A 23,229-nucleotide genomic window follows, 5' to 3' on the forward strand; every position below is an offset into this window, starting at 1 on the left:
GTTTATCGTCGGTGACGGGCTCTGCACTGCGTCCTCAGCCTAAGTGGAGGGACTGTGTCTGGGTTCAGGGGGCTCATGGTGCATAATTGGACGTTTTTAAAGTCATGACCTTGGAGTACTTCCCAACAGCAGACATTTGATTTCTTATTTAAACTCCTGAAATGTCTGGTTTCTTGATCCCAATTTACATTAACAACCGAATCACACAATCATTGGCCCAGTAGCAAAGTTATTGCGCTGTGCGGCCCGCACGCTTTCTCCGACTTCATTAGAAGAGCTCAGAGTGAGGAGCATGGCATGGGTCCAGTACCTCTAGAACCAAAGGATAATTAAGAATTTTCAGCAACATACAACCATTACACTTTGTCTAATAAAACATTTTAACCAAACAAAAAATATATCTGCTGCTGCCTGAAGGCCGTATCAGACAAACGTGCCGGCCACCAATGCTGCTGTTTACCTATTGTGTGATTTTCCCTTAACTTTTGGACAGGAGCGACTCACGGCAACCGGGGTTCGGTGCCAACTTTCTCCGGATCTTAGAGTTTGTTCAATAATGTTGCTTAAAATGAATTAGGACTGGCGTTACTGATGCTGCGTGTTTCTTTTGAAATCTTAATCGATATTCATCAAACGCCTAGGAGTCTGCAAAACACTGAGAAGGCAGACTGACCGAGAAAAGCTAAGATCTGTCCCAGACTGAATAGCTCAGACGTGTCAGAGAAGGTGGAGCGTCTCATCCAGTCGTCCCCAGCACTTGCCTTCTTCCTACAGCCGTGACTCGGCCTTGCGTGCCGCGCACGAACCCTGTGTGTTGACTGTGATGCTTAAGAAGCTCCCGGTGAGTGGCCTTCCCTCGCCCTAAGGACAGTCACACGAGTTTGTTGCTCAAAATGTGAATCAAACTTTGCATTTTAGCAAGATGCCGAGTGATTGGCATGCCTGATAAAATTTGAGAAGCACTGATCAATTCATTATGAATCTGACTTCGGTCTGTAGATATGATCTTTATTCCTAAGTAAGAATCCATCTCGTTCTCATAAGATCAATATGTAAACATGTATATAAGGATAAGAATGTTAGATTTACGTGATTTGTGAAAATAACCAAACTAGTAATCAAACTGATTTATAATCTATTTTAAAATAGATTATTAAACAACAAATCTCCCCAGTGATCTAGGATATGTGATCCAGATATTTAACTGTAACTGGGAATTTTATCACAGGATCAGAAGTATGAATATTTCAACTTATCATTTAATGCTTTTTATTAATGAGCAATTTTAAAATATAGTAAGCAAACTTAATCTGTGACAATGTAGATCACACCACCTAACCGTAGCCCTAATTTTATGCAGAATAATTAAACGGAAAATATTGAAGAAAAGTGACAATTCCCAGTTCTGTCAGAACCTGGTTTGGCAAAAATTATTTTTTAAAAATCCACCTGACATCAAGTTGTGCAGAGCTACTGACATTTTCAGAGAAGTAGGAACGCACGTGTAGAATTAACCAGAACATGCTCATTGATGACTTTCCTAACATTCATGGAGAATAACAAAGAGTGATTTTTTCTATTCTTTTTGCAATATTTTAGAAGACATTTTAATTGTATCTGGAGGGTTGAAAAGGACATATTAATACTATATATCAAAATATATTTTTATTTCATATAAGCTTCTCTAGCATACAGCCACAAAGGTTAACTACCTGAAAACAAGAGGAAAATATGCTGGTGATGCAAAGGGAAATTTGCGTGAGTAATTTTGACCTGAAGTGAGTCTCTTGTAGGCAACACGTATGAAGGTCTTGTTTTGTTATGTATTTAGTCCCCCCATGTCTTTTGAATACAGCACTAATCCATTTGCATTTAAAGTAATTATTGATAGATAGGTATTTATTGCCATTTTATTATTCATATTTTTATCTTTTTTTCCTCATCAGAAAAAGACCCTTTAGCATTTCTTGTAATATTTGTTTGGTGATGATGAACTCCTTTAGCTTTTTCTTGTCTTGAAAAAAGAAGCTCTTAATCTGTCCTTCGATTCTAAATGACAGCTTTGCTGGGTACAGTAACCATGGCTGTGGTCCTTACTCTTCATCACTTTGAATATTTCATGCCAATCCCTTCTGGCCTGCAAAGTATCTGTTGAGAAATCAGCTGACAGTCTTATGGGAACTCCCTTGTAGGTAACTGACTGCTTTTTTCTTGCTCCTTTTAACTCACTTGGTGTTTAACTTTTGCATTTTAATTATAATAGGATGTGTTTTGGAGTGGGCCTCTCTGAATTCATCTTGTCTGGGACTCTCTGTGCTTCCTGGACGTGTAGGTCTATTTCCTTCTCTAGGTCAGGGAAGTTTTCCGTCATTATTTTTTCAGGTAGGTTTTCAGTTCCTTTTTCTCTCTCTTCTCCGTCCAGCACCCCATGATGGGAATACTGGTGTGCTTGAAGTTGTCCGAGAGACTCCTTATGCTATCTCATTTTTTGGATTTTTTTTCTTTTTGCTGTTCTGATTGGGTAGTTTCTGCTTCCTTATCTTCCAAATCTCTGACTTGATTCTTGGCTTCATCCACGTTATTGCTGATCCCTGTATTCTTCATTTCTGACTGGTTCTCTTTTATGTTTTTATCTCTGTTGTCATGTTTCCTATCGCTTTGTTGACATTCTTACTTAGTTCATCGACTCTTCCCTTAAGTTCACTGGCCATTTTTATAACTAGTGTTTTAAACTCTGCATCTGGTAGATTGCTGTCTCCATTTTATTTAGTTCTTTTCTGGAGTTTTGTTCTGTTCTTTCATTCGGGCCATGTTTCCTTGTCTCCTCATCCTGGTGGTCTCCCTGTATTTGTTTCTATGTATTAGGTAGAGCAGCCACATCTCCAAGCTTGGTAGAGTGGTCTTGTGTAGTAGGTGTCCTGTAGGGTCCAGTGGCACAGTCTCCCCAATCACCTGAGCTGTGCGCTCCAGGTGTGCCCCTCCCTTCTGTTGTAGTAGAGCCTTAATTGCTGTTGGCAAGTTAATGGGAGGGATTCACCTCCTTGCTTATCAGCTGCATGAGCTGCTGAGACCACCATGGAGGATCTGCTGTGCAGCAGCTGACACCACAGAGCGGGACTTCCTGATACTTCAGTGGGGCTCTGAGTCTGCTGCCGAGTGTGTTGCTTGTGGAGGTGGTTGGGTGGTGCTTCAGTGTGGTCTGAAGCTTTCCACCTGGCACACTGGCTCTGGGGCCTTCTGGGAGGTGCAGTCCAAGGTCAGCTGCCACCTGTGCCCTGCCCGAGGCCACCTGTCATGAGCTACAAAACAATCTGAGATGGCTGTTACTCATGCCGGGCCTGGGCCACTTAGTGAGAGGCACAGGGTATGCTGGAGCCAGGTGCTGCTCGTTTGAAAGATTTTGGGAAAGTCTGTAGCTTGATCAAAGACAGGCCATTTGCATGGAAAAGCCACTGGAAGTGGCTTGGGTGGGCCCACGATTTGGGTGGAGTGGGGTCTCAGGGCATCACCAGGGACCAGCCTGCAGGCTTTGTTGGGGGAGGGCTCAGTAAAGGAACATTGGCCTCTGCCAGCCCTTCTGGCTGGGAGAAGACTGCCCCTCCGCCTCTCGCCCTGAAGCCAGGCAATTCAGTTTCTCCCTGTGTGTCCCTGGTGCCTTCTGAGCTGCTGCCTCAGTGCTGGAGCTCAGGGTGAGTGAGCCTGAGTAGGACCTTGCGCGGGCCCTTCCAGAGGAGCGCCTGGGAATCCAGTAGCAGTTTGCCTCCCTCAGCCACACTCCCCATTGGTTTGGCAGCCAGAAGTTTTGGGGACTTCTCTTCCTGGTGCTGGAACCCTGGGCCGAGGGGCCTGCTGTGGCACTGGGACCCCTCGCTCTTAGGGGGACTTCCCTCCTGGTTTTTGTCTACCACACAGGGGTGTGGGACCAGCCTGCTCCATGTCTCTGCCCCCTCTACCAGTCTCCGTGTGGCTTTACATCCTTAGCTGTAAGACTTCCATTCAGCCAGATGTCAGGTGTTTCTGAATGATGGCTGTTCTATAGTTTCGCTGTAATTCTCATGGGGTCGTGGCAGGAGGTGAGCACCACATTCACCTACACCACCCTCTTGGCTGGAAGCCCCTAGATCCATCTCGAAGCCGAGAATGCCTCCCCTTCTCACCTGCCCTGCTATGCAGCTACGCTATTGGTGGCAGAGCAGGTGAGAACATGGGGCTGGGGCGAACTGCTGGCCACTGAACCTGAGCTCCAGGTATCACATTTGTGTATCAGCGACCAGGCTACTCGACAGCCCAGGCCTTCGGCTTCCTCTTCTGTAGCCTGGGGATGTTGTCTGTATCACGGAGTAATGAGGAGTGAATAACAAGCTATTTTAACTGCCCAGCACTCGGTCTGACTCCTGGTTAGCAGGCACTGGATCGGTTTTTGATGAGACAGTTTCTGGTCCTGCCAAAGGACGAAAGCATTTTCCCACCTTCATGGGTAGAAACAAGGAAGCGAGGTAGCGTCAGGTCATAGTTCAGTTTGAACAGAGGGACCATCAAAACGTGAGCCTGAGACCCCTCTTTGAATCCACCCGAGTCCCCCCTGTGCACTCGGCACTCTAACTTTTTGACCCACAATGCTCCCCTTTTTATTTGGGGAATGGTGCTAGGGCTGTTACGAGAACAGAATTAGTTAAGTGCCAGGGACTGGTTTTATTCTTATTCTTGGCTGACATTAGTATTTGGCCGCTTTTTCCTCTGCATCTCAGGCTAGCATTTCTGATTCTCGCCTCGTTCTTCCTCACGCCTGACGCCCACCAACCCTGCATCTGACCTGACTGAGCGGCACGGCCCAGCTTTCACTAACTCACGGTGATCAGTCCCAAGACGGTCTTAGTTTTGGTGTCACTGAGCTGACACGTGCCTTACAGGGTGTGTCTCCCCCCCTGTTCTTCCACTGCACTCATTCCCCAGTTCAGAATCACACCCTTTCCCTCAAGTCTCTCTTCTCAGATACGCACTGAATAGAATTCTTCAACTGTTTACACTATTAAATAGAAGGTTTTCCCCAAATTACCAAAGCTCAGTATTCCACTTGGATGATCAAATCACGCATCAAGGCACTTGCATTTAAAATGTTCCGTAAAACATTAGGATATCAAGACCTTTCCACGTGGAGATGCATCACAACAGTTTGACAGCGGAAAAATTGAGAGTGAGCATCGGCGACGGGCTGCGCCGTTCCTGTAATTGCATTCAGAGCAAAGAGGGAGGAATCGGGAGGGGCAGGCTGTGTCTGCGTCTGGTGGCCGGGCAGCTCTCACAGAACTTTCACCAGAAAATAGAACGTGTGGAAACCGGAGCCACCCCCCTGCCCCCGACGTGTGCATACACATCATATCAGCAGAGGAGCTGAAGGCAGACTCTATCCCGTGATGGAACGCACAACACCTGGACTGACCACTGCGGGGGTCCCACATGGCCGCCCTGCCGCCTGCCTGACCTTTGTACCCTTCGACACAGCGAAGGAAGTCCCAGGACTCTTTCACCCGGACCACGAGTCCGATTTTGTGTCATTCTTAGCAACTATGTGGAGACTAACGTGACATCTTTTCACCGTTGCTTTGCTGGGTTGCCTGCGAAGCCTGCTCATTTAAACCTCATAAATATAATAGATATTAGCACTCACATCTGTTTCATTGCAACAACGAATCGACTGCACATCCAATATTTAATTCACGTGTAGAAAGTAGACCTACACCAGGAGATTCCAGTGTAGAACTAGGAAATGCGGAAGGCTCTGGGTCTGACACCAACCGCGGCCCGTCGTGAAGTCTGAGGCCATCGATGCTGAGCAGGAGCTGAATTTCTCAGGCTATGAAAAATCAGGGCCTTGGGCGATTGCAATTCCTTGTTGCCAAAACTAGAGCAATACTGCTATTTTTACAGTTAGATTATTAACTGGAGTATTGCTTCCAGTTTTGTCTAAAGATAATACTGTGGACCATGAAATTTTAATTGACTGTCTAATTTTACTGATTTCTAGAAAATGTAAAGTAAATTGGATTAAAATGAGTTAGATAAAAAGTAGAAAGTGTGTATAAATTTTAACTCTTTGCAGTTTAGATTTTAGGTAAAATGTCTCACTGGGACCCATTTTAGATCAAGTATTGATATTCCATCTTAATAACCGTAGCACTTGAGTATCATAATTCACGTGTGATATCTAAGCCAATCTCCGTGTCATTTAGTAGGTTGTCTTTTTAAAATTCCTTATTTTAACTACAAACAGTGACAGGCATGAGCTACAAACAAGTAAACACCACAACTTGTTCCTTTAAATCAAAGGAAAGATTCTTTCCATCCCTCTACGTCCTCAGTTACATAAACAGCTCTAACGGCAATTAGATGCAGAAACATTTCACACCTCTGGCCACGGCCGATTTAGAGACTTAATCGATGGATTAATGAAAAACTCTGTCGTCATTCCTCTGAAGATAATCGGAGCAGTAAAACACCCAAAGGAGATAACCCAGAAAACATGACCGAACAGGAGAGAAAGACGGAGAGGGAGAGGGAGAGAGTCAAAACGAACTGCTGTCTCAGGAGAGGGAGCCGTGTGGACCCCAGAAGCTAAAGTCCAGCCTCTGTGTTAGTCACCATAGGTGACCGTCAGCAAACTGCACCGGTCTGCAGGTTCTCATCAGTTCTGAACGAAGAAACACGTGTCAGAAAATTCAAGAAAAATTACGGGAGAAATTCTTAATGACCTTTGTCATCTCTCCAATTTGCTTTTTGGGAAAGAACGTGCATTTTGTTTTCCGGAAACACACGTTCCTGACTCACAAACAGAGCACAACCTTCTTAGACCTGCCAGACGGAAGCCTGCATCTCTGCCCCCACATTCAGGGAGCACTCACACCCCGGCCCCGGATTGCACCCACTGTCCTGCGCCTCCTGTGATCACTACGGTCTCAGACCCACCTGCTGTGCCCCCTTGGGTTCTCTCAGTGCCAGCGTCTGTCAAAGGTCTGGATGGAGAGACCCCACCGGCAGAGTGGTGGCCAGGCAGGTCGATCCCTTTCTCTTTACTCCTGAGACTGAATCCAAGTAGCTTCTGCCCGGGATGGTCTGCGTGGCTCGCCAGGCCTGGGTGCCAGGCTTCCAGCTGGGGGTCCTCGTGGTGGAAGTGACTCAGTGGTCAGCAGGGGGAAGTTCGACCCTGTGCAGCTGCCGCCTCTGCTGGTTCACTCTTGGCTCTGTGCCCGAGGGCACCCAGGCGAGGACTCGCAGCTTTCTCCCTCACCCCCCACCTCCCGGTCACTACCACCCAGTGCCCCCCAAAAGTAAAGACCGGTTATTTTCCACACCAATGCGACATATTCGGGGAGGTCTGCTGATAACCTAACCACAGCCCGGATGCAGGCTTCTGGTCTTGAGTCAGCACTTTCTCCCCCGAATCATTAGCTGAATCCTTATACTGCCTTGTATTTTGAATTTTCTTTTTTTAAGTGTTTTCTAAAAAACAATTTTAGGTTCACAGAAAGTTGAGAGCAAGGTGCAGAGATGCTCCCATATCTCGCCACACACATAGCCTCCCTCATCACCAACATCCCCCACCTACGGTCCACCGGCTACACCTGATGAACCTGCCCGGACACTTCAGAGTCACCCGAAGTCCGTGGTTCCCCTTTGGGTCCACCTTCTCTGTGGCACATTCTGTGAGTTTGGAAAAATGTGTAGTAACCTGCGTCCACCATTCCAGCATCTTTCGGTATTTTCAGGATCCTGAAGATGCTCTGTGCTCCGCCTACCCACCTTCCCTCCGTCACTCCTTGGCAACCATGCTGTTTTTACCGTCTCCGTGGTGTGGCCTCTGCTGGAATGTGACCGAGTCGCGGTCACACAGCGTGCGTGTCGCCTTTCGGATTGGCCTCTTCTGCTCGTGATTCGTATTAAGGTTCTCCTGGGGTCTTCCTGGCTCTGCAGCTTGTGTCCTTCCCACCTGAGCAACATTCCGTTGTCTGGATGGGCCGCAGTTTGTCTGTCCGTCACCTGCTGAAGGACGCCTTTGTTGCTTCCAGATTTGGGGCAATTATGGACAAGCTGCTGTGAACACCCACGTGCAGGTTCTTGTGCAGACAGACATTTTCGGCTCGTTTGAGTAAATACCGAGGAGCGTGACTGGTGGATCGCACAGTAAGAGTGTGTTTAGTTCTGTAAGGAACCACCCAGCTGCCTTCCCGAGGGGCCGCACGCACCCTGGCCCGTTCCCGCCAGCAGCGAGTGAGCCTCCTGCGGCTCCCCGCCCTCGCCTGCACCGGGCTGGCCGCGCTCGTGGGTCTGGGCCGTGCTCACAGGCGTGCGGAGGTGGCTCAGTGCCGCTTCAACTTGTGCTCCCTGAAGACATTTGACGCGGAGCCTCTTTTTGTGGGCTTTGCTGTCTGTCTATCTTCTTTGGTGAGGTGTCTGTTCAGGTCTTTGGGTCATTTTTTCAGTGGAGTTGGTTTTCTTATCATTGAGTTTTAAGAGTTCTTTTTATATTTAGATTCCAGGCCTTTATCAGTGTCTTTCGCCAATATTTTCTCCCAATCTGTGGTTTAACTTTCCCTTCTGTTGGCGCTATCTCTCCCAGAACAGAGGGTTTGGGTTGTACTGGAGCTGATCGACACGGTGGAGTTTTTCTCTCACGGACCCGCCCTCGGTGTCACAGCTGAAACGTCACCGAACCCGGCTGTCTCAGGTGCCTCCTGTGGCCTTCTAGGGGGTTCGTAGTCGTGTGTTTGACTATTGGGTCTGTAGTTCGTTCTGAGTTGCTTTTGGGGAGGAGTGTAGGGTCCGTGTGTGGGTCCTTTTGCTTATTTATTTTGTTGGCAGGTGGTTGTCCGCTTGACCCAACACCGTTTCTTGAAAAGACGACCTTTGCTCCATTTCTCTGCCCTTTGTCATGGTTTCCTTTTCCAACAAGTCTTCACGTTCTCAAGACACTTCGAGTCTCGAGGGGAGCAATGGTTCCGAGACCCACGGTTCTTTGGCTTTTGCGTTCGCTTTGTGTCTGGCTCCCCCTGCTGGCTGTGTTACTTGGGATCCTTTGCCGGATTTCTACATCACTTTGACACTTAAAACGTGGACAAAGACAGCAATGACAACATAGGTTGGTTCTGGAAGTAAGAAGTATGTTGGAAATGCCAAGCACACGTCTGGAGGACAACGTGTGTCCCCAACACGGGAGCTGCCACCTGTCTCTGTGGGTTCTCCAAGAACACCTGCCAACACAGGTGCGTGATGTTTTCTCATTCCATCTGCTCCGAAATCTCCGGCTTTTCCTCTCCAGGCCTGGCGTCTGTTTATGAACGTTACCGGTAAATTCAGTGAAGTAACTGGAAGTGGCTCAGTCAAATAGCCGCTGTGTTTGAAAACGGAAGGTAGCTACAGGTACGGACAGTGCGGTATTTGGACGCACGACTCTTTGTTAGGTTGCTGCGTCAGTCATGTGACCAAGTGTGAGACTGGAGAAGAACATTCAAATCGGGCTTAGCAAGGATGAGACTTGCGTGTGATTCTTTTGTAAACTTTCAGTCGTGAAACTAAAGGTCTGGTAAAGGCTCTATAATAAGATGGTTTTATTTATTATGTTAATAGGGACTCTGTTGGTGGGTTCCTAATTATGTAATTGGTTCAAAGAAAATACAGCAATAAAGAAAGTACAATACTACCCACAGCGTTTTCTTAGCCTCTGTGCTGGGTGCAGACCAGTAACAGTGTTTCTTTGGTCTCCTGCTCACCAGGCAGAGTTTAAATGTATCTGCCTGGTGGGCGTGGACGAGGTAGGAAAATCAAACAGAAATGGAAACCTACACGAAGTGGCCTCCCAAACCGTTAGCACAAATCAACTGAATTTTGCTACATGTCATCAAAACCTGCTTCTTCTCAGGGGTTGGGACCCACAGGCTGCACGAGAGCTGTGATTCGTCCTTTTTCAACACTCAGTGCCCTGGAGGAACGTGCATTTTAAACCCATCAAATAGCTCATTATGCTTCCCACGAACCCAGCAATCAACGGTGGTTCCAGTCATTCATTTCACAGTTAACTCCGAGGGTTTAACTGGCGAGGCGTGTGTAGAGGTGTTACATGGGGAGGAGAAACTGACTCTCGCACGTTACAGTTTACATGGAAGTAAGACTATTACTGCTGCCAGTGTCTAATTTTTTTTTTAATCCCTGGTGTCTGCAGCTGTATTTTTAAAAAGATTTTACTTATTTATCTTTAGAGAGAGGGCAAGGGAGGGAGGGAGAGAGAGAGACATCAATGTGTGGTTGCCTCTCATGCACCCCCTACTGGGGACCTGGCCCGAAACCCAGACATACACCCTGAATGGGAATCGAACCTGCAACCCTTTGGTTCATAGGCCGATGCTCAATCCACTGAGCCACAGCTGCCAGGGATCTGCAGTTGTGTTTTACGTCTAATGCATAACTACAGGTATAAACAGCCACACATCTCAAAGTGAAGTTTCTCGTTCAACCGCCCTGAACTCCAAAACAGAAACCCGGCGCCAGAGACGCAGAGCCCAGAACTCACCCAGATGTGCCTCCTGGTTGAACTCACACAACAACGTAAGTGCCCGCCTCGCGGGGGCCGCCACAGGCACAGACAGACTCCGGGTGGCTGAATTATGACACAGAGCAGGAGACGGCAGACGAGAGCCGTGCTGGGTAACTCGATTATTTGCTGTCACGATGTGACTTTATTCCGACAGCGTGCCAGAGTGCTTCGAGGCTGATTACCATAAAACGTAAGAAAATATGATTTCCTGTGAACGCACCAGCATCGGGTGGGAGGCTTAGGGGAATGAATCTAGTGCAGGAACACAGGGCTGATGTGGAGATGCAGGGCGAGAGGAAGAACTGCACCCCCGTCTGCTACAGTAGTTTTGGATGCCTGATCAAACACGCAGGAGGATGAATGGAGATTCAGAGGCTAACATGCCTTGCAGCTCAAGCAAATTAAAGGCTAGGAAAATACGAAGTTGGCCACAGACACAGAAGTTGTGAATGCAGAACTTAAAATTAAAAAATGTAGAAGTATGCTCCCAAAACAACGGCAGAGAACCCATCGAAGAGGCTGTGGGAGGGGCAGCGTGCAAAAGGAACCCAGAAACCAGCAGTTTGGAGGCGCTGAGTGCCTCTCCGCCGGTACAGCTGGTTCAAACGTCATCCCCCACACCACAGGGCTGCTCGCTCGACTCCTGGTCAGGGCACAAACCTAGGTTGTAGGTTCAGTCCCCGGTCAGGGCGCATACGGGAGGCAACCAATGGATGTTTCCCTCGTACATCAATGTGTGTCTCTCTCTCCCTTCCCTTCTCTTTAGAATCAATAATCATACCCTTGGATGAGGATTAAAAAGGTTTTTTTTTTAAAAAAAGATGACATACAACATTGGAGTCAGAGCTTCCTGCAATTGGAGGCTTTTATACCCTTTATTAAAAATATAAATAAACAGCCCTGGCTGCTGTGGCTCAGTGGATTGAGTGCTGGCCTGTGAACCAAAGGTCGCTGGTTCGATTCCCAGTCAGGGCACATGCCTGGGGTGTGGGCCAGGTCCCCAGTGGGGGGCGCTTGAGAGGCAACCACACACTGATGTTTCTCTTCCTCCCTCCCTCCCCCTCTCTAAAAATAAATTTTAAAAAATTTAAAAATATATGAGTAAATAGCACTCCCCTCATAGTTATCTTGTGGAAGCTAACAGAAGTGAGGGATCTAACATCTCACTTCACATGCTGCCTGTGACAGGCCCTCTGCAGGTGGACGTCACCGTCACCATTACTGTCATATGGTGACTCTCAGAGTCGAGCGTGGGGAGCACAGAATTGTGGCGGTGCGGTGGGCTGGGTCTCGGATAGAATGAAACTGTGCGTGGTTGAGTGGACCTGAGCATCCCTGAGCAGTCAGGGGCCACCTGTTGACACATAATGAGTTTGCTTTTGGAGGACTCTTGGGGGAAATGTATCCTGAAAGCTAATCTGCATAAGCTTTGAAAGGCAGCAATTAGGGAACCTGCTATGGAGGAAGCCCCCGCATAACAAACCTGGCCCCTCACCCTCCTCTTCAGGGGAGAATTCCTGGGCGCCAGGTCAGTGGCCTCCGACCTGCAAAGGCCTGTCTGGACTCCCGTGCGCCGAGTGAGTGAGTGACTGTCCTCACTGTCTTCTCTCTGCCGTGACACCGGCTGCATGGGGGCTGCTGACCATCTGCCTCTCCCACGAGCCTCTGAGCTCATTCAAACGCACGCACCCCGACGCCCCGCAGACCTGCCGCATTGGTTTGCAGCTGTGCTCATAAATCAATGAGCAGTTTGGCAGGTCACACTGGAGGGTCAGATTTGTCACTCCCAATCCGCAGGTCTCAAACTGCGCTCTCAGGAGACCCTGGGGATTCTTGGGGGGGCGCCACAGGCTGTTTGGGGGGCAGGAACAGAGCAGGGCTGGAGCCCAGTGGGGCTGACTCTCCAGGACATTAGGCAGATCGCTTCAATTTAAACTGTTTTATGAAATGGGCGCTTGTATAAATTTCACTGGGAAAATTAAAAAGTTCCACTGTGGGGAAAGATGGAAAAAAAAACCCAATCCAGAAATGGGGAAACAGTAGCCAGCGAGTAAAAACACTGCTCTCACAGGGCTCCCCTCAGTCAGGGGGTGTTTGCAGGACCAGCTCCCACACAACAGGCCTGGGCCTCACTCTTTCAGCTGGGCCACGGTTTCTACGAAGACAGCGATTCTGCTTCCACCTGTTCTGCTTGGTCCCTACATGCCCACCAGCATCTGCAGGAGGGTGTGGGTGTCGAGCCGCTGTTTCCGGAGCAGGGAGCAATTTACTTTCAGCACGAGGAATCACTTCTTTGCTCAAAATCAAGCCAGGGATACAAGGCCATTTGTACAAATTGCAGTAATAACTGACCTTTTCTGCCTATGAAGTTATCGCTGTTGAATATTTATGTAAACTCTGGAAGATATAAATGTCACTCAGAAATTACCAGAAAGCACAATAGTAATTGGACACCTTTCGAAGGTGAACTGTATTCATATTTTCAGAAAGCAACTGGACCGAGGACTTGCATCCCCTCAGCAGTGAGATAAGATGAAGAGCGGAGCATTTTAGCGCAGGAAGCAAAGCAATGATCAACTGGTTTCTGTTTTTTAAGGAATATGTTTGCACCACACCAGTGTTTCCCTGGGTGGTATTTTGTCACCTCAGCTTCTCTTAGGAGCAGACAGAGACAACTGATAAAAATTCATGGGCTTCCGGTCAAGATGGCAGTGTAGGCAGACGTGGCTCATCTCTTTGCACAATAGCTTCAAAATTACAACTAAAATAGAGGACAACCATCACTCAGGAATGTCAGGAATTGAGTTGAAGGAAAGTCTGACAACTACAGAATTGAAGAAACCACAGCCATCCAGACTGGTAGGAGGGGCATGGATATGGAACAGCTGGCCCCACACCCACACCATGGATAAAAAATTTGGGAGGGACATCTTGAGAGTGAGGAGTCCCAGCCCCACACCAGGCCCCCCAGCCCAGGATTCCAGTGCCAGGAAGATAAGTCCCTACAGCTTCTGGCTGTGAAAACCAGCAGGGATTGAGCTGGTGGAGGAGGCTGCTGGGGCCCCAAGCAGTTCCTCTTGGGGAACCCACACAGGGACCCACCCACCTATACCCACTCCCTCTGAGCTCCAGCACCAGGGTGGCAGCTTGAAGGGCACCAGTGGTAGACAGGGAGAGACTGAAGTGTCTGGCATTGGGGCGAGCAGAGGCCATTGTCCCTTTGCTGAGCCCTCCCCCCACAGAGCCAGTAGGCTGGTGCCACATCTGAGACACATCAACCTGGCTAACAAAGTGTGACCTGCTGTGGAGATCCACAGAGGCTCTACCCCACCCAACTTATGGGCCCACCCAAGCTGCGGTTTCATAAGTATGGCTGGTCTTGGCTCTTAAATCCTATCAAATAAGCAACAGCTGGCTTCGCTGAGCCCTGGTGGCAGTCAGGTTAGAATTACAGCTTGGTTTCACCTGGGAATCTCCAAGCCCAGGACAAGTAGCAACCATCTCAGACTGCTTTCAGCTGAGGAAGGGTGGCCCCTGGTGAAACACAGGTAGGGGCTGACTTTGCCCTGAACCACCTGGAAACCCCAGGGCCAGTGTACCCAGTGGACAGCTACAGACCACATGGGAGCACCACCATCCTGCCCCTGCACAGCTGATCCTCCACGGAGCATGGAGGTTGGTGGTCAGTGGTCACAGCCAGTCCTTGCAGCTGACCATCCTGGGAAAATCCCTCCCATTGATCTGCCAATAGCAACTAAGGCTCAACTACGAGAGGAGCGTGTGCTCAGCCCACATGAAGGGTGCACCTTGAGTACCCAGCTTGGGTGATAGGGGAGGCTGGGCCACTGGACCCTACAGGACACCTACTACATTAGGCCACACTAGCAAGACACGGAGTCATAGCAGCTCTACTGAATACATAGAAACAAACAGAGGCAGGCTGCCAAAATGAGGAGTCAAAGAAACATGGCCCCAATAAAAGAACAGAGAAAAACTCCAGAAAAAGAGCTGAATGAAATGGAGATGAGCGATCTATCAGATATAGAGTTCAAAACACTGGTTGTAAGGATGCTCAAGGAACTCAGTGAGGACCTCAGCAGCATAAAAAGGTCCAGTCAGAAATGAAGGATACACTGGCTGAAATAAAGAACAAAGAATAAAGAACAGTAGAATGGACGAAGCTGAGAACTAAATCAATGATTTGGAACACAAGGAAGCAAAAATCAATCATGCAGAACAAGAAGAAGAAGAAGGAGAAGGTGCCAGAAGGGGAAGAGAAAGAGCAAGAAATTGGAAATCTATCTGGAAAAATCAGTGAAAAAAACTTCCCTAATTTGCTGAAGGAAATAGACATGCAAGTCCAGGAAGCACAGAGAGTCCCAGTTCTGATGGCTGCAAAGAGGCCCCCTCCAAGACACATCACAATTACAATGCCAAAGGTTAAAGACAAAGAGAGACTCTTAAAAGCAGCAAGAGAAAAGCAGTTAGTTACCAGAAAGTTGCCAGACGGGAGGGGAAGGGGGAGAATGGGTGAAGCAGTGAGGGGACTAAGAAGTACAAATGGGTGGTTACAGAATAGCCATGGGGATGTAAAGTACAGTAAAGGAAATGGAGAAGCCACAGGACTTATATGTAGGACCCATGGACATGAACGATGGTGGGGGGATTGCCTGAGGGAGTGGGGGCTGCTGGGTGGAGGGGGCAAAGGGGGAAAAAGCAGGACAACCACAATAGCGTAATCAGCAAAGTATAATTACAAAAATCAAAATAAGAGCGCAGATTCCCCCAGTCTGCCGCACAGGCCGGGCCCGGCTCTGGCTCCGGGAGCTGCTTCTCCGTCAGCTTCTTCCGTGGGGTTGCGTTCGAAACCTCCTGCCAGTCTGCAGACTCCGAGCGACTCTGACACCGTGCAGCTCATGCACCTTCTGTGGTCGGGTGCATGACAGGCACAGACACGACGCTCTGCGTTTGCGGGACTTCTGCTCTGCTACATTCGTCCTTGGCCGAGAGCCACGGGGTGGTGTCACCCACCACTCAGCCTTGCGAAGAGGGAGCTACAGCAACAGCCATCTAACCCGAGGCAGTGGTGGGCAGGGAACCCCACACAGCTGCCTGGCAGCAGCAGCGGGGTGGAGAACGGGCGTCCCCGGACGTCCTGGGAGGGGCTTTCGGAGCAGGCAGGCAGGTGGCTCAGGTGCACGGTGGTCGTGCTGCGGGGCCCTGCTCCAGCCCCGAGAGGGAGGCCCGCGGACAGAGAGGAGGGGACCGTGAGGGCCAGACTGAGGGGCGCATGCGGGAGCTGGTCTGCCACGCCTTGGTGGGATGGACAGAGGCAGGGGCGGCAGATGGCTCCTGCCATCCTCAGCTGTATTCCCTCAGAGGCCTCACCTTGACAAGCCTCTCAGGAGCCGGGTGCGAGCAGTTTAAAATTTTATTTCGAAGAGGCAGCGTGGAAGGGAGATGGTAATGAGGCAGGCATTATGCAGGCTGTCACTCTCCCTTAAACGCGGGACATATGGCTCATTTGCCTATTTGCTATCATGCTACTGGATGTACTAAGCAGTAAGGAGGTGGTGATACAAAATAAAATTAGGGTTATTTGCTTGTTATTAGGAAGCGGCGCCAGGAGGGGGACGGGATGGAGCTGCCTGCCCTCGGCCACACTTCCGGCTGAGGCTGCGTTCGGAGGCGGACGGGGGTGCGGCCTTTATGAAGATGGAGCGCTTGGGGGAAGAGGCGAAGGAAAGTCTCCGTGGTGGTGATTTGGGAAGGAGACGGTGGGGACGCACGGGGAAGGGCTGGGTGGGAAGGAGCCCCACACACTGGGCTGGGGAGGCAGTGGGGCGGGTGGGTAGTCCCTGCTGGGCAGAGGGCTCTGGAAAGGAGGGCACGGCTCTGTCCCTGTAGCTTAGCCCGGGGTGGGGTGAAGGCAGACTAGTTTTATCCTCTTCCCTTTCTGTGCACGGGTGCCAAGGGCTTCCGCAAGGTCCCCCCAAGGCCCCTCACTCCCCACGAAGAGAAGACCAAGGGGCTGATCTGTGACTGAGTTCTCTGGGCACAGGGCATGCCTGTCCTTCCCTCTCACCCCACCATTTCTCCCTCCTCTCCACTTTCCCTTCGCCCTTTCCTGGCCCCTCTCAACTCCCCGTGCCCCTGGCCCTCACCCACCGTGACAACTGGGTCCAAGAGGGGCCTCAGCGGGACTGGAGTGCCAGAGGTTGGAGGGAGAGGGCCCACCACGTTTTGGTCTTGAGGCCAAAGGACCGATGAGGCCTCCCTTAGGCTCCATGCCACCAACCGGGGTCACGTGTTCCCACAAGGCAGCTGCATTCTGCCAAGGCCCAGGGCCGCCCAGGGTTTAACGGCATCGTTATCAGAAGATAAAGCACAGGGACCCCCATAACAGCAAAGGGGCTGCTGGCAACCGCCCCTACTGACGGCCCCGCCCAGTGGGAGGGGCCGTGCCCAGCAGGCCTCGGGCTGCAGTCTGAGCTGGGGCTCCCCTTCCTGAGACCAGCGGCCAGGGGCCGGCATCCCTGGGCTCTACTGGGGGTTCTCAGGGAATCTCTAAACGTCTTTGTATGTAGCTCGTTGAGACCCTGGGTGAATGCGGCACACACGTAACCACATGCTCTGCGACAACTGTTTCTCAGAAATGCCTCCAAATGCGGAAAAAGTTGTGCTTACGTTTTTTGAACTATTTACAGCACCTGGTGTACTGCCGGGCATACAGGAAGTGCTTAAAGTGGTTCTATTCCTCATTAATTACCATTTGCCTGACACGTAGCTGGGCTTTATTTTATTGTGGGAAATTAGGGAGAAACATGGCAGTATTTTTAGGAATATTAGGGCGAAGTGTGGCAGAGTACTTATGAATTCAATGATTACTCTTTTGATAGTAGGAGCAAACTCCCTCCATCTCTCAGCTGTTACTGCTCTGAGCTCGTGTGTCCGCCTGCCCAAGGCCTCCTGCCAGGGCAAGTCCGAGCTGTCTGCCCAGCAGGCGAGCATTCCCGTGAGACTCGCCAGGTGCTCCCTGAAGATGGAGCGGGCGGCCACTGGCCAGGAGGAGGTAAGTCTGGGCCTCGGGTTTCCGTTGGTGCGCTTGCTGAGTGACTGATCAAACACAGCAGACTCGGGATTCACGACTCGGCCAACTCCGAATGCCTCGCAGAGATGAGCTTCCTGTGTGTTCTGACGGGAGTGACCAGGGCTGGGGTCTCCCCCAGCTGGCCGGCCGGTGAGGACGTGTCCTGGGAGTCACATCCAGGTGGGGCCACAGCTGTAGACGCGCCCAGTGGCAGCCGGTGGACGGACACAGGTCACCCCGGTTCCCACGCCGCCCCGTGGTTTGAGTCTCATCCAACCACCTCGGAGAGACAAGCACTGTTCTCCCCATCACTCAGGGGACTCAGCCGAGGACCAGTGAAGGCAGAGGACTTGCTGGACGCTATCCGCCAGGCGAGGAGCAGAGCTGGCAACTTTCATCCCCAGTATTGCGCTTGCGTTTAGTAGGTGCTCATTAAATAGTTACAGGGTGAAGGAGCTAAGGCAACATGGACCTGTTATTTATCAAATGCCTTTGGAGTTTAACTTCAGAATATCTTAAGGCAGGTAGTCACACACACTATACAAAGTAAACTGTAATGTCTGTTGATTTAGCGACCCGGGAAGTACCCGCTGAACGGCCGCTGTGCTCCCGGTTCACGCTGGGCCTGCAGTGATGCATCAGAGAGAGGGGCTCACAGGCCTGCAGGGCCCGCAGTCTGGCTGCCCCGGCTCTCCGTAACTTCTGCCCCCACCCAACCAGATCACGGGAGCTGTGTATTTTATTTATTTATTTTTTTATTTTTACAGAAAGAGGGAGAGAAACGTCAATGTGTGGTTGTCTCTCATGCACCCCCTACTGGGGACCTGGCCTGCAACCCAGGCATGTGCCCTGACTGGGAATCAAACAGGCAACCCTTTGGTTCGCAGGCCAGCGCTCAATCCACTGAGCCACACCAGCCAGGGCTTACAGGAGCCGTTTTGATGTCTCTCTGAAGCCGCCCCATTCGGCTCACTCACTCGGTTACCTGGGCAAACCCAGTACGACCTGGGAAGTTGTAGCTGGGACAGAACCTGCAGGCACGCCCGGCCAGGCTCGTGTTTGTGTTGTTTCGAACGTGTGACTTCTCCTTCGTCATCCCTGCATGTGCTTAGCGTTCTGTGCTCCCGAATGCTGCTCTCGCACTATTTCATCTCAAACAAATCCAGGAAACAGAGACGTCAGAGGAAAAGAGCAGCCAGCAGCTTCGCCATGCAGCAGTGATCAGCACAGGGACCGGCCCCATGCTCCAGTCCCCTGCGCTGGGCTCTTTGTCGGACACCCAGGTTCTCCACAGGAGCCGCCTCTGCTTCCCTTCCACTCTGGGGTGCATCTGGAGGGTGGTGCCCCCACAAACGAGGCCGATGTTGTGCGAGCATCTGCCCTGGCGGGAAACCAGGCGGCCCGGAGTCTGGGCCGCCACCCACCTGTTTTCAGTGGCAGGAACCTCGTTGGCTCTGCCAGCTGGCCTGGAGGACAAATGCAGCAAAACGGTGCTCTGGGCACACTCGAGCCTTCAGCTGTGGCTCCCAGGCCAGTGACAAATGTCTACGCCACGTCCGAATGGGCTGCTCATTCAGACCGGTGCTCGGTCTGAAATGAGGTCAAAGTCTGTGTCCACAGCCCGTGGAGAGAGGAACTGAGCAGGTTCTCCGCCGTCTGTGCCGCAGAGAAGGTCTGGGCACGGGCGACCTGGCCCCGCATCCCAGCTTCCTCGTCCTCCGTGTGGGTGACGATGCTGTTGCAGTTCACGTGAGTGTGGAGGAAACTGTCTGTCTGTCTGTCTATATAGCGGCCATTTTTTATAAGTAGGTAATACAGTAAAGTTCCTTTGAATAAGCTTCTTCAGAAACCTTTCCACAATCTCTGGGTAGTTACACTTTATTGGGCATAAGACTGAGTGACAATGAAATTTCAGAGTAGACGGGACCATAGAGAAGTTTTATTAGGAGTTTTATGACCGAGAGTAAAAATGTGCATTTCCTCTCACAGGTAATTCCAAGGTCAAGAACTAAAAAGTCTCCCTGCCTCCCTCCCTCCCTCCTTTTGCATCACGGCTCTCAGCTTTACCCATGACGTCTTTGGGAGCCCAGGAGACCGCGTGAAGCCCGCTACGCCCACACAGATGGAAGCGTCGGGGCCACCCCTTCCCAGGAAGCAGCTGCGTGTCGGACATGTGAAGGAACCAGCCAGCTCGGAAGGCAGGACCTGAAGCAGCAGGTGCAGGGTCCCACGGTGCAGGCCGCGTGGCCTTTGCCAATGACCACTGAGGTCACCGTCCCCGGCAGAGATGTGCGTCTACAATTACTATGTTCTCCTGGGGCTCGATGGTTTTCAGACCCTCAGGAGGTGCTTTCGTCTGTGCGCCTTTTGTGGTTGTGTTGAAGCCTGCAACGAAACCCTACAGGGCGGAAGCCCGGAATGAGGGACGGAGACGCAGAGACCCGAGACCTCAGGGATCCTTCCCTTCATCACAGGGAGACGCCGCCGAGTCTGTCGTGATTGTTAGCGACCGTTCGGATCTAACAACGGCCCCAAGTGCGTTCTGTAAGGAGCAAAACAAAGCAAAACAGAAAGCTGGAAGACTTTTTAAAAGATTTTTCTTTGTACTCTTTAAAACTTTCTGTAATTTTCCTCCCTTTTTCCAAATCCACTTTCTTCCCTCTCTCCCGCATGCCTTACCTGCGGGCCTTTGGAGGTCATGGAGGGTGAGCAGCCGTCCAGCTCTGCAGGTGAGGCTTGTTGTCACTTCGGGGACAGGATAGAGCCGATCCACCTGTCCCTACCCACAGGGTAGAGCAGCGCCTGGCGCACCGGGTCTCTCGAGTCTTCCTGCTCCCAGGCAGGGCATGAGATCGTGGGGAAGCCGGAGGAAACATCTAGACAGAGCTGCACCAGAAGTGCCAGGCATTCAAGGCAGTCCCCCAGGCGCCTGCCCGGGGAGGGCCGACCTCGTCCACTGGCTTCCCTCCAGCTCTCTCCACCTGCCTTTGGAGGCAGCTGGTCCTGTGCCTTGGGGCAGCTCCTCAAGAGGAGCCTGTCTCTGAGGCTGCTGACCCCTCACCCGCTCGCCCTGTTTTGCAGGTGCTGGTTGAGTTGGGGTTCCGCGCCCAGGCACTGGACATGTGCAGATCCACTCCACAGAACCCCTGGGCTGGGACAGCGCCCCTCCAGGGCTGCCATGGCCACGAGAGACAGGTGAGAGGAAGGAGGAGAGCTGCCCTGAAGGGCTTCCTCTCGTACTCCACGTCTCGTGGGGAGAGGGTCTGCAAGGCAGGAGGCAGACATGACCAGCACAAGTGTTCCCTGCAGTCCGCAGATGCCCTGTTTACCCGGCACTCCCAGGGCGACAGGTGGCAGCAGTGACCCCGCCCCCGGCTTGCGGGCCGTGTTTCTGGCTCCGGAGAGTCACCGACCACATCCCAGGTTCCCGGTCTGGCCTGCTTCCCCCACAAGAGCAGTCACGGGGTCTGTGCCACTGCCTCCGTCAGGTGTGGAGGTCCCTCCTCCGAGACCGGCAGGCTGCCATTTTCTTCCTGTTGTCACGGTCTTTTACCTGCCCCTCTTTTACCTGCCCCGGCTGCTCCTCCCTGACACCAGCCGATGGGTCTGCAGAGGGATCCTTGACACGGGTGACTCTCACAGAGCTGCTGTTGCACCTGAGCACCGTGGTCACCGAGGTCCCCGGGCAGAGCCACAGCTACAGGCTAGGCCACCCCTGCACGAGGGTCTGAGGACTCAGGTGGGGTGTGCGAGCCGACGGAAACACGCCTGTGATGCTCCCCCCTGGGGACAGGGGTCCCGCCATAGCTTTTGTGGGGGAAAGGCCCTCCCGGGTCCACGGGTGCCTCTCTGCACTGGCCCACGTGGTGCACGCACTCTGTCGTGCGGGGTGCCAGCCTGTGTCCCTGTTTCCAAACCACAGGGCCGGAGCTGTGGGCCCAAGTGAGCACCTCTCTCCTTGCATGATGCTCTTCTTACTGACGGCTGGGCAGGCCGCTCTGGAAGAAATCTTCACGCTACACGTAGGGAGGTCTTAAAGGAGTTTTAAAAATGTATCTCTCACAAGCCCACACTGAATGTATCGCAGACCAATACACCCGCGGGTCTGGGCTTTCTAGGGCCCTTGTGTTTTTCCTGTGAGCAGTTTCTCTACGTCCAGATACACAGTCACAGGGTTATCACAGGGGACGGGGTGCTGGAAGCCCTCACACACCGCAAACATTCGGAAGATATTACATTACCAACTATCTCAGACACTGGAATTCACAAATAGAGGTTCCGGTACCTTCCGCTCTGCCTCAGGCTCTGCAACCCCCTCCTCCAGGAGACGGTGGCCCTGGGGAACGCCAGGGGCCGGCATTCGATGACAACGTCTCCACCAACGTGGACAACCGAGTTCCTTTTGATGGGATTTTTGGAGAAATCAGGAGCTGAAGCTGAACAAAATGTTTAAAAAGAGTGTTAAATTCCTCCCATAACTAACCCATAACTAACGCAGGCTGTGAGGTGGCACACCTGAGGGGCCCTGATATTTGCACCCAGAACCCTTTCTCACACCACTTGGCTCCCGGCTCCAGGGGTGAGTTGCTGACTTGTGTTTTGGCATCTCTGCTTCCATCTGTACAATGCAGATGACCGCAAACACGACCTTGGGGATCTGGCATGGGGACTCAGGGAGAACACACCTGTGAGGAGCTACAGCATGGTGCCTGGCACAGAGTACGTGCTCGGGAAGTGCAACTTACTTATGTCCTGGTGCTGAGCACCAGGAGCAAGTGGATGAGAGAGAGCAAGTTAGAGAAAGTCACGTTCTGGAAAGCCTTTCCCGTAACAGGGTGAAGGTGGTTCCATCAGAGACTGAAGAAGGAGTTTTAACCCTAATTAAGGAAATCTTCACATCCATTCCAGCTGATCGCTTCATGTTTCCACATCTGTATCTGTCACCTACGTCTGTCTTCTATCCACCTCTCATCCATCTGTCTATCTAAAACAAGGAAGCACTCTGAAACGCGTCGGAAACACTGTATCACCGAGTCAGTGTTTTTTTCAGGCAAGGCTTTACCTACAACAATGCAAACAGTCTCCCTTCCGGGTGAGTAGAGATCTGAAACATACGAAGTTTTTCAACTGTGTCTCCATTAAACGAATGATGAGCAAATACCAGTTCAGGAGGACAAAATATTGTTAGCTTGAGTACAGCCAAGTCTCTCCAAGTTCAAGGATGTGCGTGCCCACATGTGCAAACCCCACAGTCAACCCTGTGACCCGAAGCCTCCAAAGGCCATGGGCTCCAGCTTCTGTGTGTTTCCAGTGCCTTTTCTCTCCCCCTCCCCTGCCCCGCCCCCGCCCCGCCCCCGCCGCCTTTTCCTCTGATCTCACTTAAAGGACAGGGGCTCGTTTTAGGTTTTGTTCAATGTGCCAAGGGGCCCGATAGCACCTGCGCGATTCTTGACCACAGCCGTCACCATACTCTACCATTTGGCCTTTCTCTCGGTGACACTAGAGTTCGCCAAAGGAGAAGATCTCCTTGGCATTGATAAAGATATCTGGGGGT

At 51.3% G+C, this 23,229-nt stretch overlaps 1 protein-coding gene across 1 annotated transcript in view; it reads right to left on the reverse strand.

Moving 5' to 3' along the window:
* The window catches only part of CNTN6 (contactin 6), a 144,411-nt gene that overhangs the window by 32,812 nt on the left and 88,370 nt on the right, over window positions 1-23,229 (reverse strand). Inside the window, 1 exon segment of the mRNA XM_053929272.1 lies at window positions 21,961-22,111. Coding sequence (XP_053785247.1) covers window positions 21,961-22,111 — 151 coding nt within the window.

Source organism: Desmodus rotundus, chromosome 8 (assembly GCF_022682495.2).
Source record: "Desmodus rotundus isolate HL8 chromosome 8, HLdesRot8A.1, whole genome shotgun sequence".
Lineage (NCBI taxonomy): Eukaryota > Metazoa > Chordata > Mammalia > Chiroptera > Phyllostomidae > Desmodus > Desmodus rotundus.